This window comes from Petromyzon marinus, unplaced genomic scaffold, assembly GCF_048934315.1.
Source record: "Petromyzon marinus isolate PM22_M1 ecotype Great Lakes invasive population unplaced genomic scaffold, UKy_Petmar_22M1.pri1.0 PM_G_Scaffold_19, whole genome shotgun sequence".
NCBI lineage: Eukaryota > Metazoa > Chordata > Hyperoartia > Petromyzontiformes > Petromyzontidae > Petromyzon > Petromyzon marinus.
In genome coordinates this window covers 382610-400488 of record NW_027422750.1, presented here as the reverse complement: position 1 = coordinate 400488, position 17879 = coordinate 382610, and the positions used below count along the sequence as shown (strand labels likewise).

Sequence of the window (17879 nt, the reverse complement as noted above, 5' to 3'; positions counted from 1 at the left end):
CGGCAATATATTTTCATCGGTTGCGTAACGCTGTGTGGAAGCTACCTGGTTTGTCGCTCCGCACTAAGCTTCAGGTCTTCTTGGCCACGGTCATTCCCTCCCTTCTCTACGCTTGCGAAACGTGGACCCCCCTAATGGAACATCTTCGCCGGTTAGAAACATTTAGGCTGGCCTGCCTACGATCCATCCTGGGTTTAACCAGACTGGATTGTGTGAGGAGCTCACAAATCCTTGAAAGATCTGGGCAGGGTCCCATCGGTGAGCTCCTCCGGCAGGCAAGGCTGCGATGGCTGGGTCATGTAGCCCGCATGCCCAGCCACCGCATGCCAAAACAGCTTTTGTTTGGCCGGATCGAGGGGGCTAAGCGGGCGCAGCACGGGCTAGAGAAGAGATGGAGTGATGTGGTACAGGAGGACGTGGAGCTGAGTGGACTTGCCGATGACTGGTACCAGCGGTGTCCAGATCGGCCTCTGTGGAGGAGGCTCGTGAAGGATGCTACTGGGCAGTTGGAGACAGTCGCCCTCCAACAACAACGGAGGGCGGAGGAGCGACGCTCAGATCAACGAGCGGAGCGCCGGGTGGCTAAAGCACAGCAGGTTGGCACAGTAGGGGGCACAGGTGGTGCATCAGCCAGTCATCTCAGTCAGTCGACCCGTGGCACCTGGGTCTGCCCCGTGACCTCCTGCCAGCGGGCGTTCAACACTTCACGTGGCCTCAGGGTGCACATAGCCTGGCACAAGCGTCGTGGTGACGTCACCGTCACTTAGTGGTGAATGGCGGTTGTTGTTGTTGTCCCCTCTCATGCCTCTTCATCTTGCACCGCGACAATCCACGTGGGTCTGTCTCCCAGCCCCCCCACCAGGTTCCGAGAGCTGCTGATGCCTGAGGCTTTTTTGGGCATACTGAAGAAGCTTCGGTGTTGATATACGAGGCCTGGAGCCAAATCAAGAAAGTTGTTTTTAATTCTTAATGTTCAACGTTAATGCCTGGTGACTGGAATCACCGTAAACAAATAATTTATTTAGTTTATTTAGTTCACTGTTCATGTATGAAGCTCGTACACCCAAAGGGCAGTGACGTTGATATTTATAATTAGGTTTTAATATTTTGGGGCTATTGTAGAGTGAGACTTTAGGAATTGCAGGTCAGTGTAGATGCGGCGATATGCCGGGAAGGGGATCTTTAATCCATCGGTGACCATGTGGGACTATAACCTACTGGTTGCATCACTTGCGGGTGACCAATCGCCCCAACCGTGTGACCCAACGCCATGCGGCGGGTGACCTACGGCTGCCCCACATGTTGCCCATCGCCCCCCTCAACGTTCCCATGGTCGTGTGGGTGACCCATCGCCCCCCCCCCCCCCCCCACCGTGTGATCGCGTGTGCCCTGGCGCGGTGGTGTAGTAGTCAGCGCTACGCTGCGCTACGAACCTGGCGACCCAGGGTTCGATTCCCACTCACTGCCAACGCCCAGTGACGATTATCTGAACCGGTCCCGGTCCTCCCCGAGGTCGACTCGGCCTGACATGAGCTCCTGGTGTAGCGCTGTGTAGTCAACATCGCCACCGGGGAGACAAAGGTGGTCGGGCGTGGTTGCTGGCCCACCCACCCCTTCGCGTACCGTTACCGGCCTTCACAGGTGCTGCTCGCTACCAGCACTTGCCCCCCCTCCTCCCGCAGTCTGTCATGGCTACACGGTGGGGGGAGGGGGGTCTTTGTCTTTGCCCTGCCCCGGCTGCCGTGACCAGATCTGTCGGCGGGGAAGGCGCCGCTCTCGTGCCCGCCGGGCTGCTCCGTCTGCTCGGCCGCCAATGGTTGCCTGCAGTGCGCCCCGCGCCTCTTCCTGCACCTGCAGCGCCTGGGCATGCGGCAGCTGGGCCGGTGCCTCCTCGCCTGCCCCGCCGGCCACTACGGCAAGGGCGGCGGCGTCATCGGACCCCGCTGCTTGCGTGAGCTGCGCCCCCTCCCCAACGCCCTCCTCGAGATGCGCGTCCCCATTGCATGCAGTGTGCCACAATTGACCTGGGATTTCACTGAACTCGCACGTCCCTCGCTGCACCGCCAATGTCCGGCACCGATCTCCACGAGCTTCGTGTATGCGGCAGCCCTGCCGACGCTAACCCAACCGCTCGTCTCTGGTGGCCCGTGCTGACCCAAAGCCCCTCGCCAGACTGTGAGCTCCTGACCTTCAGCCGACACGACCTTGCGGTCCCCCGCTTGCACTCGCTTGAACTGAACTTCACCCACTAGCTCCTCGGTGCCCGCCGGCTGTTGTTCGCCGACTTAGACGAGCGCCCCGTACTCGTCGGGCTGCCGTGCAGGCCTTGATGGGTGCTCGCCGACACACCCGCTCGCCGTGCCGACCTTTACCGGGCGCTCGCTAGCACTCGGCCCGTTGTCCCCCGCAGGCTGCCAGGTCCCGCACTGCGACAGCTGCTCCGGACGATCGTCGTGCGAGCGCTGCTCGCGGGGGCACTTCCAGCACCGTGGCCGCTGCGTGACCGGCTGTCCCAGCGGACACGAGGGGAACAGCCTCACGCAGGGCTGTCTCCCCGCAGGTACGCTGGGCGGGTGGGGGGGAGGTGGGGACTATGGACATCGCGGGGTCATTGTGACCAGAGGGACGCGCAACCGCTGCTGATCGTCATGGCTGGCTAAGTACGCGATCTAACCCAAACACACCTTTATTGTGAATGATATTCGTCGCGAAAGCCGAAGTGTTTAAACAAAAATAAAGTTCAACTCGCGTACATGCAACCGTACGGAATGACGAGAGAGAGGGAGAGAGAGGACATGGGGGACGCAATGGATGTGGACCCGCCTGCCGACTCGTACGGATCACGACACGGGGACCCAACCACTGCAGTTACAAACCGAGCCATTGGGATATGGTTAGTCGGGGTGGTGGTGGGGGGGGGAGGTTTGAACACACAGCCACAGCCAGGTCTGCCCACCGCTATACGGGAGACACGCCGGGGGGTGAAGGGAGTTGGGGACAACCGCAAATGTCCGAGTTCACCCTTCGCGGAATATCGTGGATAATAAAACAAAGACTCCTGTCTGTTTGACCACGTTAACAACAGCATAAACATCGCCACCACCAGGGCAATGGTTCACCACGTAGCCACATTATAGGCCGTTGGGTACAAGTGCGGTTCAGCCAAGATCTATGAATGCCGGTGAGGCGTTATGGTGGGTGCAATGCCCGGCCAGTGACCTTTGGCTCACCAGCGCCGATGTCCGCATCCCGTGCCAGGTTGTAATTTTAAGGCCGAGTTGACCCAAAGGAGGCCCGGAACTGTGAGATATCACTACCCAGAGAAGTTGGCCGTGACCTAGAGGTCAAAGTTGGTAGGGCATTGAGGTGGGGGACCAATACAGCACCCCTCCCTATTGCTATTACGAAAGATAAAGACAAAGATCCCCCGTGTAGCCTTAGCAGACTTGGGGCAAGTGCTGTTAGCGAGCACCTTTTTTGAAGGCCAGAACGCGGTGGGTGGTCAGCGCCCCATCCCAGGGGGCAATGTTCCACACTGCACCAGGTACTCATTTGAGGCCGAGTCGACCTAGGAGAGGCCCTGGACGGGTTCAGATAATCGTCAGTGGTTTTGGCCGTGAACGGGCATCGTAATCTGGCCGCTGGTTCCTGGCGCAGCATCGTGCTAACCGCTCCACCACCGCCACCGGTGGTGGCGTCGTCAACTGCAACAAACGCCTCGAGTCTTCACGGCTACAGCTGCTTTGTGGAGTTTGCTCTTGTTGCCTGCGTTGCCGTCATCCTTGCCGTGTCCCCACACGTGGGCCGGCAGCGTCCGTAAATAAAATCGTAAAGGGGCAAGGGTCGGTTTCCGCCGTGTGGAAAAAAAAGGTTGACGTTCGGCTCAAAGCATTAAGATTCTCTTGGAACAAAGTTTTTTCCATAAGCAATCCCTGGGCTGGTTTCTAACTTGACCAGAGTCTCATGCAGCAGTGTATGGCCTGTCTTTAAAAACAGAACTTACACTGGTCCAAAGTTTGTCGCCTAAACTGCAAACTCTACTGGAAAATGTTGGTCCAGAATGCACATAGACTGTGGGAGTGGAATGCTGTTGTAATTTCATGTTGAGAGACTCTTGCTTGTTCATGATTTCATTACTGAACGGAGCACTTGGGTGGGGGGCACTGGTGGGGCCACTGGTGGGGCACAAGGAGGGGGGGGCATGAGGGGGACATGAGTAACCCTGAAATGATGCACGCTATATTTACATTCAGTAGCTGTGGAGGTGGTCTCTGTGCGTGGTCGAAATTGTTTTTGAGTGTACCGTATAGGATTGCTGCCTTGGTGTTGGTGAAATTCGCAATTGTTTGTTGTGCTGATGATGAACTTGGTTGTTGTTATAATCGTGGTCATGCCACTGCTGACGCTGATGCTGATGGATGCTTCTGAGGTTAATGGGAATGATGCCGGTGGTGGTGGTCGTCTTGGTGGTTTGGTGAGGATGATAATTCTGCTGCTGCTGCTGCTGGCGAGACTGATGTTTGAACCCCCAGGGGACTGCGAGGTGTCCACGTGGGGGCCATGGTCCACGTGTGAAAGGGGGGGGAGGATGTGCAGCTTCATGTGGGGGGCCCAGGAGAGGAGGCGCAGTGTGAAGAAGAGTGCCCCCACTGCCCCCCATGGGCAGCGCTGCCCGCCACTCCGGCAGGCTCGGCGCTGCCGCGTGCAGCCCCGGTTTGCCCCGGGGATGGTGAGGATCTTTGATCTATCATCATCGTCATCCTTGTCATCGTAATCGATGACGCTGCCCGCATTGGATGCAATTGTAATCGTTGATACGATCGGTAGATTCCCATCGTTGTCACCATCGTTGCGTTTCCATTCATCACAGCTGATATTACGTGACCGGTGCATTAACACATGTGTCCTCAACGGCGCTTCGTGAACAATAATCGTCAATGCAATTATACATTGCGACAGCATGCTGTATTGGGTTGTGTATCGTTCTGCTTGCGAAATTGCAATTATATTTAGCGTTTATCACGAAAACGTTGGCCAACATTGATACATTTTTTTACGTGTAATCCGAGTGCAACGTTACCGCATCGGTTCCATCAATAACTTTCACACATCCACATTAATATCAACCACACCGTGCACTCTCATCATTCGGGGTTGTCATTAGAGATGTCCGAATTCAACCACGCCTCGACATGCGCTTCGCCGCGTGTTTAAGTTGCAAGCTGATGAAGTTCAACCAGGCGAGCGCTCGGGACACCGGGCGAGGTGACCTACGGCCCCGAAACGAAGACGGTGAAAACCAAGCAGAGAAATTATGTAAAAATAGCAAACGGAAACTAAAATAAGGCCTACGAGCCATAGAAAGTATTGCTCGAACATAAATCGACGTTAAATCGAAGCTAAATATTTAAATCCCCTGCAGCTCTGAACAGATTCAGCACCGAGACTAACCCCCTGATACAAGTTACAAAATTACGTCTTGTAAAAACGAACATAAATCGACGTTAAATCGAAGATAAATATTAATATTCCCTGCAGCTCCGACAAATTCAGCACTGAGACGAACCCCCTGATACAAGTTACAAAATTACGTCTTGTAAAAACGAACAAATTGACATTAAATCGAAGCTAAATATTAAATCCCCTGCAGCTCTGAACAGATTCAGCACCGAGATTAACCCCCTGATACAAGTTACAAAATTTCGTCTTGTAAAAACGAACAAATCGACGTTAAATCGAAGCTAAATATTAATATCCCCTGCAGCTCTGAACAGATTCAGCACTGAGACTAACCCCCTGATACAAGTTACAAAATAACGTCTCGTAAAAACAAATATAGGCTCCACCCATAGCGCTCTCACGCGAACAAACAGATTCTGTTGAGGATTTGCATCGCGCCCCTTTCAAGGGCATGTGCCATGAGTATCGGTGTGTAAACCAACACGTGCACAAAGACGCGTCAGTGATGTCAATACGTCAAATGCCGTCGTGCCGTGTGCACGTTGCAGAGCTGGGTCTGCTGAGGCAGAACGTTTGGAGCAGAAGAGGAGGCGACCGTTTCACGGTGACGAGGACATTCGAGGTCGAGCCCTGACATCAACCCGCGACTGTGCGTCACCAACAGCCACAACAACAACCACCACCACCTGCACCACCACCTGCACCACCGCAATGACCAGCAACGCCAAACTGACGAGCGGCAGCAGTATACCTACAACAACAACAACCGCCACCACCTGCACCACCACCACAATGACCAGCAACGCCAAACTGACGAGCGGCAGCAGTATACCAACAACAACAACAACCACCACCACCTGCACCACCACCACCACCACAATGACCAGCAACGCCAAACTGACCAGCGGCAGCAGTATACCAACAACAACAACAACCACCAACACCTGCACCACCACCACAATGACCAGCAACGCCAAACTGACCAGCGGCAGCAGTATACCAACAACAACAACAACCACCAACACCTGCACCACCACCACAATGACCAGCAACGCCAAACTGACGAGCGGCAGCAGTATATCAACAACAACAACCACCATTCGCCGCTAAGTGGCAGTGATGTCACGACGACGCTTGTGCCAGGCTGGGCTGTACAGTGAGGGAAAAAAAGTATTTGATCCCCTGCTGATTTTGTACGTTTGCCCACTGACAAAGAAATGATCAGTCTATCATTTTAATGGTAGGTTTATTTGAACAGTGAGAGACAGAATAACAACAAAATCCAGAAAAACGCATGTCAAAAATGTTATAAATTGATTTGCATTTTAATAAGGGAAATAAGTATTTGACCCCTCTGCAAACATGACTTAGTACTTGGTGACAAAACCCTTGTTGGCAATCGCAGAGGTCAGACGTTTCTTGTAGTTGGCCACCAGGTTTGCACACATCTCAGGAGGGATTTTGTCCCACTCCTTTTTGCAGATATTCTCCATGTCATTAAGGTTTTGAGGCTGATGTTTGGCAACTCGAACCTTCAGCTCCCTCCATAGATTTTCTATGGGATTAAGGTCTGGAGACTGGCTAGGCCACTCCCGGACCTTAATGTGTTTTCTTGGGGACTATGGTCCCAGCTGCCTTGAGATCATTGATAAGATCCTCCCGTGTAGTTCTGGGCTGATTCCTCACTGTTCTCATGGATCATTGCAACTCCACGAGGTGAGATCTTACATGGAGCCCCAGGCCGAGGGCGATTGACATTTATGTTGTGTTTCTTCCATTTGCGACTAATCGCACCAACTGTTGTCACCTTCTCACCAAGCTGCTTGGCAATGGTCTTGTAGCCCATTCCAGCCTTGTGTAGGTCTACAATCTTGTCCCTGACATCCTTGGAGAGCGCTTTGGTCTTGGCCATGGTGGAGAGTTTGGAATCTGATTGATTGCTTCTGTGGACAGGTGTCTTTTATACAGGTAACAAGCTGAGATTCGGAGCACTCCCTTTAAGAGTGTGCTCCTAATCTCGTTACTGGTAACATTCATGGTGTGAGACGTATTCCCTAAGGATTTTTAAGACGGGGAGATATTTATATGGGGAGCTGGGGGGGGGGGCAATCGTGACGCTAGCACGTTGATGTTAGAGGTTTGATATATATTTGTGTGTACACTTATTTGTTAATGGTTTCATAATAATTAAATTGTTATTGGCAATTTACAGTGTTAATATTGTTAAACTCACCTTTTGCCCGTCCAAGGACAGGTGTATTGCAGTAAATCTGAAACATTCAAGCGAAAGGCAGATCGCGGCGTCTTATTAATTGCATCAATTCGTGTGCAATTTGTGAGGCCGCGGTGACACAGACCTGTTTCACGTCAAGGTTATAATCCCTTGTTTATCGTGACGACCTTTTTACTTTGATGTCTCAACAACAGTGTTACGCAGATCGCGTGACGTGATGAGGGTTCTGCCTTTGTAGTGAGGGTTGTAAGTTGACGCTGAGGAGAGATGAGGCGTCTCCCCCCCCACCCCCCATGTGGAGTGACTTCACCTGCTCGTGACTTTACCTATCCACGTGACTTTAATGAGAGACCCAACAAAGTCGTCGATGCCACCGTCGTCACCAAAGTTTTAAATCGACATTTATCGTCGGTATGTTTGGCTGCCACAATTGAGGCCTATATGCTTATTGGTTGCTTACAGTTCGGGATGAACTTTCATCTTAAGGCCTCGATCTGCTCGGCAATGTATCGTCACATTCCCGAACACAGCACGAGGTTGAGTTTCCTTACTGCGCCAACTAATCGCTCGGATGTGGACAAAGCAGTCGCAGGTGGTGACTATGACGAAGTAGCGTGATTTTTGAGAGCAATTCAATTGCAAGATTGATCTCCGGTATGTGTGTGTGTGTGTGGGACCCGAGTTTATGTTTGAGTCTCTAAGGCAGGGGTGGGGAACGTTCGGCCCGTGGGCCGTATGAGGCCCGCAAAATCATTTGGGTCTGGCCCTGCCAAGGCAACCCCGGTCGGGACTCGAAATTAAATAAATCTAGGAGCAAACCTGGAAAAGCAGTTGCGAGTAGCAGCAACATCAATACCAACTAACATCATCACACGCCTCACCAAAGAGAAGCAGTTCCAGCCATAGCATTAGGGGCGAGTTAATAAAATGTTTGACCAAATATAACGGGCAAATTTGTAAGTGGATGATTTTGTATGGCCCGCGAATGATGTTATATAAATATCCAAATGGCCCTTGGCAGAAAAAAGGTTCCCCACCCCTGCTCTAAGGCTTCCAGTGATTTATTTTCAACCGACATTGCTTCAAGGAAGGCAAGAGGGCAGCTTTACAAGAGGCACTTAGCATAACAAGCTGCAACCATAACCTGCTATACCAGCTGGGTTGTGGCGAGTGTTGTCATGGTGTCATTGTGCATGGTACGATACCAGTTCTCGCTATTAGGTACGACGATTGTCGCGATATATGAACGTTCCGTCACGGGAGACTATCAGAAACCACAGACTCGGTATTCATATCCGTTATTAACCTATTAATGTTCGGTTTTGCACGACTGCTACAGACGTCAAAAAAACTTTACCATCAAAATATACGAAATGTATAAACACTTGAACACGTGGTAGTAGTAGGAAGCTTTTGCGACCAATTTTATCCATGAGGGGGTTTTTTGGGGGGGTTAGATCACTTAAATATGTCGTTAAACCCGCCACCACCCGACAGCCAATGAGGAAGGTTTGTCACGTGAACAAGACGTGCCAATTCGTTACGAGTGCAGCACGACACCGGTTGTGTGTTGGGGAGCCAAATCTGGCTGTCGCCTGACGATGCCGGCTGTAATTACTGGTGAAACAGCGTCCTCAAATAGTAAATGTTATGGATTTACCCTCAAACACACCGGTGTGCTGTACTATTAAAGAATTGGCCACGTTCTAATTACCCTCAAACACACCGGTGTGCTTTACTAGTAAAGAATTGGCCACGTTCTAATTACCCTCAAACACACTGGTGTGCTGTACTAGTAAAGAATTGGCCACGTTCTAATCACACTCAAACACACCAGTGTGCTGTACTAGTAAAGAATTGGCCACGTTCTATTTACCCTCAAACACACCGGTGTGCTGTACTAGTGTTGAGGTGCAACTGACGACATGGTTCTTTAGTAGGAGCTGATGTCAAGGTTTATTAAGTGCTACTGCCGGTAACTTATTAAAGGCTTATGCCCAACAGGTAACAACCCTAACATCTCCCCAGGGGAAAGGGTACTGGGATGTCCCTAGCTCCACCCAGGCTATACGTGATCTCCCCCCCCAGCACCGACCGAGAGATCACCCAACTCGGTCAGCCGGGTGAAGTATCACACTCGCCTGGTGCTGATTCCCCCTACCCTGGATCCCGACTCCCCAACTCTCTCTGTTCCTGGCCCTTCGCGACGACCCCCTCTACGTCACGCGTTCCCCCTTATATATCCCCCGTAACTTCTGACGTCATCCCTTTTCACCCCCCCCCCCCCCCCGTGAAAAAAACCCAGCCGAACCGTCTGCAACAATTATGCGAGAGGAGTCCATTTGGCGGGAAGCCACCCTTACCAGAAACCCCAAGGACGCATGCGTATAGAGACAACCCCGGCTGCTAGCAGAACACAACACTAGGGCAGCACGGGATCAGAAAAGTCTGGACAGTCACCACCCGGCAACGTAAGTGGCGACAAGGCAGGGGATCGAAGTAGACGACTCCGCGGGCCGTCAGTGTATGCGCACGCCCTATGAGCGCGTGCCCGCCGCCGGCGGCCTGCTCCCCGTGTGGTGTCGGCCGCCTGAGGCGACGGTGCGCCGGCCAAAGCCGAGCCCGCCGGCACGTGGCTGAGCTAAGGTGTCACCGGCGGCACCACTGGCAGGGGCTCCGCTGGCGCCTCTAACGGCAGCCCACTGCTCCCTGTGGCGTCGGTGTCCGGACCGGGCGGTGGCCTGGAGGGAGGCAGGGTCGCCGCCGGGACACCCCCCGGACGGCCCGCTGTTGGCGGCGTCACTGTCGGTGGCTCTGCGGGCATACACAAGGGCAGGGCATCGCTCGCATTTCCATGACCCCTGCGGCCCGGCTCGTCGGACGCAGCAATCGCCGACCGCTCCAAAAATGGGGATGAATCAGGGAGCCCCGGCGGCACCACCCGCTTGAGCCGCGACGGGTGCACGGTCCAGTGACGACGGCCCCACCGGATGCGGACACATTGCGGACAGCGGACCTCCACGACCTCGACAGGGCCCTGCCATGGGCGATGTAATTTAGGAGACGTACCCACCGGCACTTGGGGGCAGTGCAGCCACGCCAACTGGCCCTTTTCCCACGGGCGGCCGACAGCCTGGTGTTTGGGCAGACGCTCGGAGGCCGCCTATCGGCTGGCCGAATTATCTAACGCCGCCAACCGCGCCTCGCGCAGCCGATCGAGCGCAATCCTCATCTGGATGGGAACAGGCGAACCCTTTTTGGCAGGCCCGAGGTCCAGTTGGATGTGCATCAGGGGTTCGGGTTCTCTTCCATACATGAGGTAAAATGGTGAGAACCCTGTCGAGGCATGAGGAGCTAACCTGTACGTGGCCAGCACCCCCAGGATGAACAGGTCCCAGTCCAATTTGGACGTGCTCACATGATGACACAGCATGGACGTGAGCGTGCGGTTTAATCGCTCTACCATCCCGTCGGACTGGGGGTGGTAGGGCGAGGTGTGGACCTTCTTCGTCCCAAGGAGGTCACAGACCTTCTTGAGCAAACGGGAAGAAAAATTCCGCCCCTGATCCGCCAAGAGCTGTTCTGGCGCCCCTTTGTCAAGGACGTACCCCTGAACAACGCCTCAGTGATGGACGAGGCCGATTGGTCCACCAGAGGCCACGCCATAGGCCAACGTGTGAGATACTCCACGCCCACCAAGAGGTACCTATGGCCCCGATGGGATGCAGGGAATGGCCCCAGAATGTCGAGTGCCACGAGCTCATTGACACGAGAAACCCGGATGGACTGCAGCGGCGCCCGATCCTGACCAACAGGGGCCTTCCTCCGCGCACAGTCGTGGCAACCTTTCAAAATCAGAGCCACATCATCCTCCACACCCGGCCAATAGTAATTCCGTTTAAGGGTCAACAAGGTCGTATGGTAGCCGAAGTGCATAAGTTTTTCATGAATAACCCGGGTCAATTTTCCTCGTAAGCCAATGGGCACCACCACACAATAGCATTCCAACTGGGCATCCCAACACATGAGGAGGCCGTCATGTACTACGATCACCGGGGCCGCCGACGGAACCGAGCTACGGGCCTTTGACCCAACCCGGCGTCGCAGCCTCAGCAGAGAGGAATCCTCCATCTGCAACTTGGACCATACCTCCCGGGGGAGTCCCAGGCCAAAATCAACAGGCAATGCAATGCCACACCCGGAGGGGGTGCCGCTTCGGGCCGATGCGACCAACTGGGCCGCAGTGTTCACTGGGGCCTTACAGCGGCTGGAACCCAGGGCACAAGCGCACCCGCTGTCCGGGGGCAGCCTGGAAAGGCCGTCCGCATTCCCATGCCGAGTCCCCTTCCTGTGGATGACATCGAAGGGGTACTCCTGGAGCGCCTCGAGCCAGCGGGACAGCTGACCCGAGGGCTGGTCAATTCACAGGGAATACTGCAGGGCTGCATGGTCAGTCCGGACGGTGAACCGGCGACCATACAAATACGGCCGGTACAGCTGGACAAAAAAAACAAAAGCCAGCAGCTCCCTCCTGGTGACGCAGTACCGCTGCTCAGTGGGAGACAATAGGCCACCACCTGTTCCACCCCATCGATCACCTGGGCCAAGACGGCTCCAATGCCCGTGTCACTGGCGTCGGTGTCGAGAAGGGTTTAGAGAAATCGGGATACCCCAAGGGCGGCGCATCCGCCAGGGCCGTGCGAAGCGCCACAAAGGCGTTTTCCTCCTCCATCCCCCAGCGAAATTTTGTACCTTTGGCCGAGAGGGCGTGCAGTGGCTTCGCAATAGTCGCAAAATCGCGAACGAAACCGACGATAGTATGATGCGAAGCCGGTTCCGGCGTCGCGCCAACAATGGCGGCCGGTTCCTGCATCGCAGCGACAATGGCGGCTGGATCCGGCGGCGCATAAAAAATGGCGCCCGATTGCCGCGGCACACCCGGCAGCGCGTTGGCGGGAATTATGGTTTTGGCAGGATTCGCGATGTCGGCGATCCCGCGGTTTTGGCAAAAATCACCGCCCGCCGAGTGTACGCGGTCCCCCACCTCTGCCAAAGCGACGGCGAGCTGCGCCATCGTGAGCTGCAGCGTCTCCAGCCTGGCCGCGATGGCGCACCACTCGTCCGACGGCGGCGCGGCAGCTCCCCCGACCGCCGCCTCTTCTGGCCCCGACTGGACCATCTCCACGGGGAACATCACCGGGCCCCCGGTCTCCGGGATCATCGCCAGCTCGCCGACGTCCTTGTCGCCCTGGTGCACCCTAGGCGTAGTCTTTCGTTTCGCGCCGGATCTAGGCATTGCGGCGCGGAACGAAACCACTTCTGGCACCAGTTGTTGAGGTGCAATTGACGACACGGACACGGTTCTTTAGTAGTGGCTGATACCAAGTTTTATTAAGGGCTACTGCCGGTAACTTATTAAAGGCTTACGCCCAACAGGTGACAACCCTAATTTCTCCCCAGGGGAAAGGGTACCGGGAGGCCCCTAGCTCCACCCAGGCTATACGTGATCTCCCCCCCCCCAGCACCAACCGAGGGATCACCCAACTCGGTCGGCCGGGTGAAGTAGCACACTCGCCTGGCGCTGATTCCCCCTAACCTGGATCCCAACTCCCCAACTCTCTCCGTTCCTGGCCCTTCGCGACAACCCCCTCTACATCACGGGTTCCCCCTTATATATCCCCCGTAACTTCTGACATCATCCCTTTTCACCCCCCTGAGTGACATGACGTCCTCCACTACTCCTCTACACTAGGAAAGAATTGGCAACGTCTATTTACCCTCAAACAAATCGGTGTGCTGTACTAGTAAAGAATTGGCCACGTCTATTTACTCTCAAACACATCGGTGTGCTGTACTAATAAAGAATTGGCCACGTTCTATTTACCCTCAAACGCACCGGTGTGCTGTACTAGTAAGGAATTGGCCACGTTCTATTTACCCTCAAACACACCGGTGTGCTGTACTAGTAAGGAATTGGCCACGTTCTATTTACATGACACCATACCAATTGGTTGGCGGGTTTAACGACACTTATATTGAAGTGATCTCACCCAGAAAATAAAACCGTATGGATATATAACTGTCTTGGTACGAAGCGTACCAAATGCCACTAGGTTTGTATTTAAATTCTAGTATGCATTATCTCCACAAGGGTGCACACACACATACATTGTACCCAGGTTCAATGAAATCTTATCGCAAAGAGAAACATACTCTTTGGTTCTTTTTGTAAAGTCACGTAGGTAATACAATAAAATAAATCACGACATTTCGATTGCAACACAAGCAATCATCATCATCAGGTAGGAAAACCATGCATCGTTAGCCCAATTAGTTATTAGACGACAAACTGATTCATATTCTTAGTTTTTTCGGTAAAGTCACGTTGAAGAGAAACAACAAAATAACAAAATATATATAAAACAATAAAAAATTCTCACGACGTTTCGACCATAACTCAAACGGTCATCATCAGGTGTGTCGGTTTGCATAAATTATTTTTTAAAACGGCACATTTATTTATTTATAAAAAAATAATTTATGCAAACCGACACACCTGATGATGACCGTTTGAGTTATGGTCGAAACGTCGTGAGAATTTTTTATTGTTTTATATATATTTTGTTATTTTGTTGTTTCTCTTCAACGTGACTTTACCGAAAAAACTAAGAATATGAATTACTGCAGTCACGAAAGCTTTAAATCAAAATTTAAACTGATTCATCTTCATCGCACTTGTGGTGGTCACGTGACTGATAGGCGTGACCAGGTTGTGATTCGCCGTGGACGTTGATTTATTGGAGACGTTATCGGAGCCATTGGTGATGATGGCTTCTGCCTTTTGGCAGTACAGGATTCGCTGCAAAGTGGCGACAATCTCTTTGTCCCGAATCGAGTAGATGATGGGGTTCATGGCGGAGTTGAGCTCCGCTATGAGCAAGAAGTACTTATCAAAGGCCAGGACATTGCAGTCCGAGCAGAACGAATCCAGCAGCAGAATCACCAGGCCTGGCGTCCAGCACACGATGAAGGCTCCTGAGAGGCGACGGCACGAGACACACGAGTCAGGCATTTTGATAGCAACGTGTGGAACAAGATCAGCGTTGTTCCCTGAAACCCGTGGAAGGTCAAGGCACAACCCTGCAATGGCTTGCTCCATGACTGCTGCAAGGAGGGCCCCTCCACTAGAGGAGAACTGTGGAGAGGCCCTTTAGAGGCTTCTTTTGCCACCTGCTTTTCCACCGTTGGCCAGACAAGGAACCACACTTTACCTCGCTACACCCAGACCTGCCGATCGACAAACTGTGGCTAGACCCCTACGTACTGCCGGGTGGACAGAGGCGGTGGGGGGGGAGATAAAAAAAAAACTTTGCCCCATTGTTTCAACCGCTGTGCTAGAATAGTCGTCGTACGAATGATAATTCACAGGCCTTCGTCAATCCTCTGCGTACTTCAACCTAGCCGGTGCAGTTTGGTGAAACGACTGGGGAGGTGCCGCACCTGGTGCCGATAACGACTCGCCACCGTTAGCCGTGGTTCGAAATCGAACAGCAGTCGCTGGGTTCATAGCGCCAGTACGCTAACCACTGGGCCACTGTTTCCCCTAAAGCTGTTCGGCATGCGATATGAGCCATGAATGTTGCCCACAACCAAAATCACCCAGAGAACATTCACCAAATCCGATCAGAAGCTGAGCAGAGTGTTGAGCCAAGACGGTGCTTGGTTAGGCGACTGTCACGCACGTCAGATTGATGTAGCCTGCCCCGGAGGCTACATGGTGGCCAGTGCAACAATCTCCATTGTTGTGCTACACTTTCTATGCTCCCACGTCTATTTACCCCACCTTTACACAACCCACACTACAAAATGACTCCCTACACATGCACCGGATCGACACAAGGGGCTGTACACACGCACACACGCTCGAAGACGAATGTGAATCGTGTTGTCGAATATGAGCACCTGCTGCCCAGACCCACAACACTTACCCAACATGATGGTGACCGTTATGAGCAAGCTCATGGTGGCCTTTTTCCTCTGGGTGGACCTGGAGGTATTCTGCGGCACGGGTATCGTGTTCCTCCACACGTGCACGAAGATGTGACTGTAGAGTCCCACCATGATCAGGAATGTGGAGAGATTGGAGCCGGCCCAGAAGATGACGTAGCTGGTGCTGTACAGGGGCGCCATGGTGGAGCACGTGCTGATGTTGCAGATGCAGTTCCAGCCCATGCTGGGAATGGCACCGGTGATGATGGACACGAGCCAGATGATCGCAATGACGACCGCGACGCGCCGCTCGCTCATCCGCGAATGCATCTGCATCCGGAACACCGTGATGTGCCGCTCTATGGCTATGGCCAAGAGGCTGGCAACGGAGGCCGTGAGGCTCGTGTTGATCAGCCCCTGGCGTAGCATCCAGGTCGGCAGCGACAGCTTGTGAGTGTTGGGTCCCGTGTTGAACATCAGGTAGACGTACGCCGCTCCCGCAAAGAAATCCGCCACGGCCAGGTTGGCCATGAGGAAGTAGATGGGGTGGTGGCGTTTCTTGTTGATGTATACGGCGAGCATGACGAGGACGTTGGCCAGCATGATGAAGAGGCACATGGTGATGCCGAGCACCATGACCAGCACGCTGGTGACAGACCACTCGTCGTACAGTGGCCTTTTGATGTTGTTGTAGAAGAAGGTGATCGTCTCATTGTGGTGGCAGCTGCCGTCCATCTCGTTCTCGCATTTTGTTTCCCACGCCGACACCCACCTGCAAAGCGAAGATTCATTAAAGTTAAGAGAAACGTTACACTCTTGTCCCGAACCAAATGTTTTTAAATGGACCGATTTATATTAAAAAAAGGCGAATTGAGTATTGTTTTTTGCCGTGTAGTCAAGTTACAAGGTAATTTATGAGGCGGCTATATTGTGCTGTGATAGACGACTGTTGCCTGAAACATCGCCTGTTAGATGTTTTGTCCGTTTTTAAGGTCCACGGTGTTATTGTGACCCACTACAGCCTATACAGTATACAGTGTTTACACTACAGTATACACTACAGAATAATAGTATATATACATACTGTGTACACTACAGTATACACTACAGCCTATATATATACACGTGTACCAAGGCCGTGTGAGTCTGTGGGTCTCTGTGTGAGTGTGTGGGTCTATGTGTGAGTCTGTGGGGCTCTGTGAGTCTTTGTGTGAACCTGTGGATCCTTGTGTGAGTCGGTGGGTCTCTGTGTGAGTCTGTGGGTCTCTGTGTGAATGTGTGGGTCTCTTTGTGTGTGGGTCTCTGTACGAGTCTGTAGGTCTCTGTGTGAGTGTGTGATGTTTTTGTGTGAGTCTCCGGGTCTCTGTGTGAGTCTCTGTGTGAGTCTGTGGGTCTCTGTGTGAGTCTGTGGGTCTCTGTGTGAGTCTGTGGGTTCGTGTAAGTCTCTGTGTGAGTGTGTGGGTCTCTGTGTGAGTCTTTGTGTGAGTCTGTGGATCCATGTGTGCGTCTGTGGGTCTCTGTGTGAGTCTGTGGGTCTCTGTGTGAATGTGTGGGACTCTGTGTGTGTGGGTCTCTGTACGAGTGTGTTGGTCTCTGTGTGAGTGTGTGGTGTTTTTGTGTGAGTCTCCGGGTCTCTGTGTGAGTCTCTGTGTGAGTCTGTGGGTCTCTGTGTGAGTCTGTGGGTACTCTGTGTGAGTCTGTGGATCTCTATGTGAGTCTGTGGGTCTCTGTGTGAGTTTGTGGGTTCGTGTGAGTCTCTGTGTGAGTGTGCAAGTCTCTGTGTGAGTCTGTGGGTCTCTGTGTGAGCCTGTGGGTCTCTGTGTGAGTCTTTGGGTCTCTGTGTGAGTCTGTGGGTTCGTGTAAGTCTCTATGTGAGTGTGCGGGTCTCTGTTTGAGTCTGTGGATCCATGTGTGAGTCTGTGGGTATCTGTGTGAGTCTGTGGGTATCTGTGTGAATGTGTGGGTCTCTCTGTGTGTGGGTCTCTGTACGAGTCTGTAGGTCTCTGTGTGAGTGCGTGGTGTTTTTGTGTGAGTCTCCGGGTCTCTGTGTGAGTCTTTGGGTGTCTGTGTGAGTCTGTGGGTCTCTGTGTGAGTCTGTGGGTTTCTGTGTGAGTCTGTGGGTCTCTGTGTGAGGCTGTGGGTCTCTGTGTGAGTCTGTGGGTTTCTGTGTGAGTCTTTGGGTTATTGTGAGTCTGTG

The 17879-nt window shown here is 53.1% G+C and overlaps 2 protein-coding genes across 2 annotated transcripts in view; one reads left to right on the top strand and one right to left on the bottom strand.

Moving 5' to 3' along the window:
* Positions 1-3668, top strand: part of LOC142912121 (uncharacterized) — a 29150-nt gene extending 25482 nt beyond the window's left edge. Inside the window, exons 4-6 of the mRNA XM_076060439.1 lie at positions 1751-1951; positions 2411-2560; positions 3658-3668. Of these exons, the coding sequence (XP_075916554.1) occupies positions 1751-1951; positions 2411-2560; positions 3658-3668 (362 nt within the window). The remainder of the gene's footprint in view (positions 1-1750; positions 1952-2410; positions 2561-3657) is intronic.
* A 9266-nt stretch (positions 3669-12934) lies between these two features.
* On the bottom strand, positions 12935-16471 carry LOC142912087 (lysophosphatidic acid receptor 1-A-like). Its single transcript, XM_076060385.1, has 2 exons — positions 15682-16471; positions 12935-14728 (listed from the first exon to the last, which is right to left on the bottom strand). Exons 1-2 carry the CDS (start codon positions 16415-16417, stop codon positions 14397-14399), a joined length of 1068 nt encoding a protein of 355 aa, XP_075916500.1. The 5' UTR covers positions 16418-16471; the 3' UTR covers positions 12935-14396.
* Between the last annotated feature and the right edge of the window lie 1408 nt (positions 16472-17879).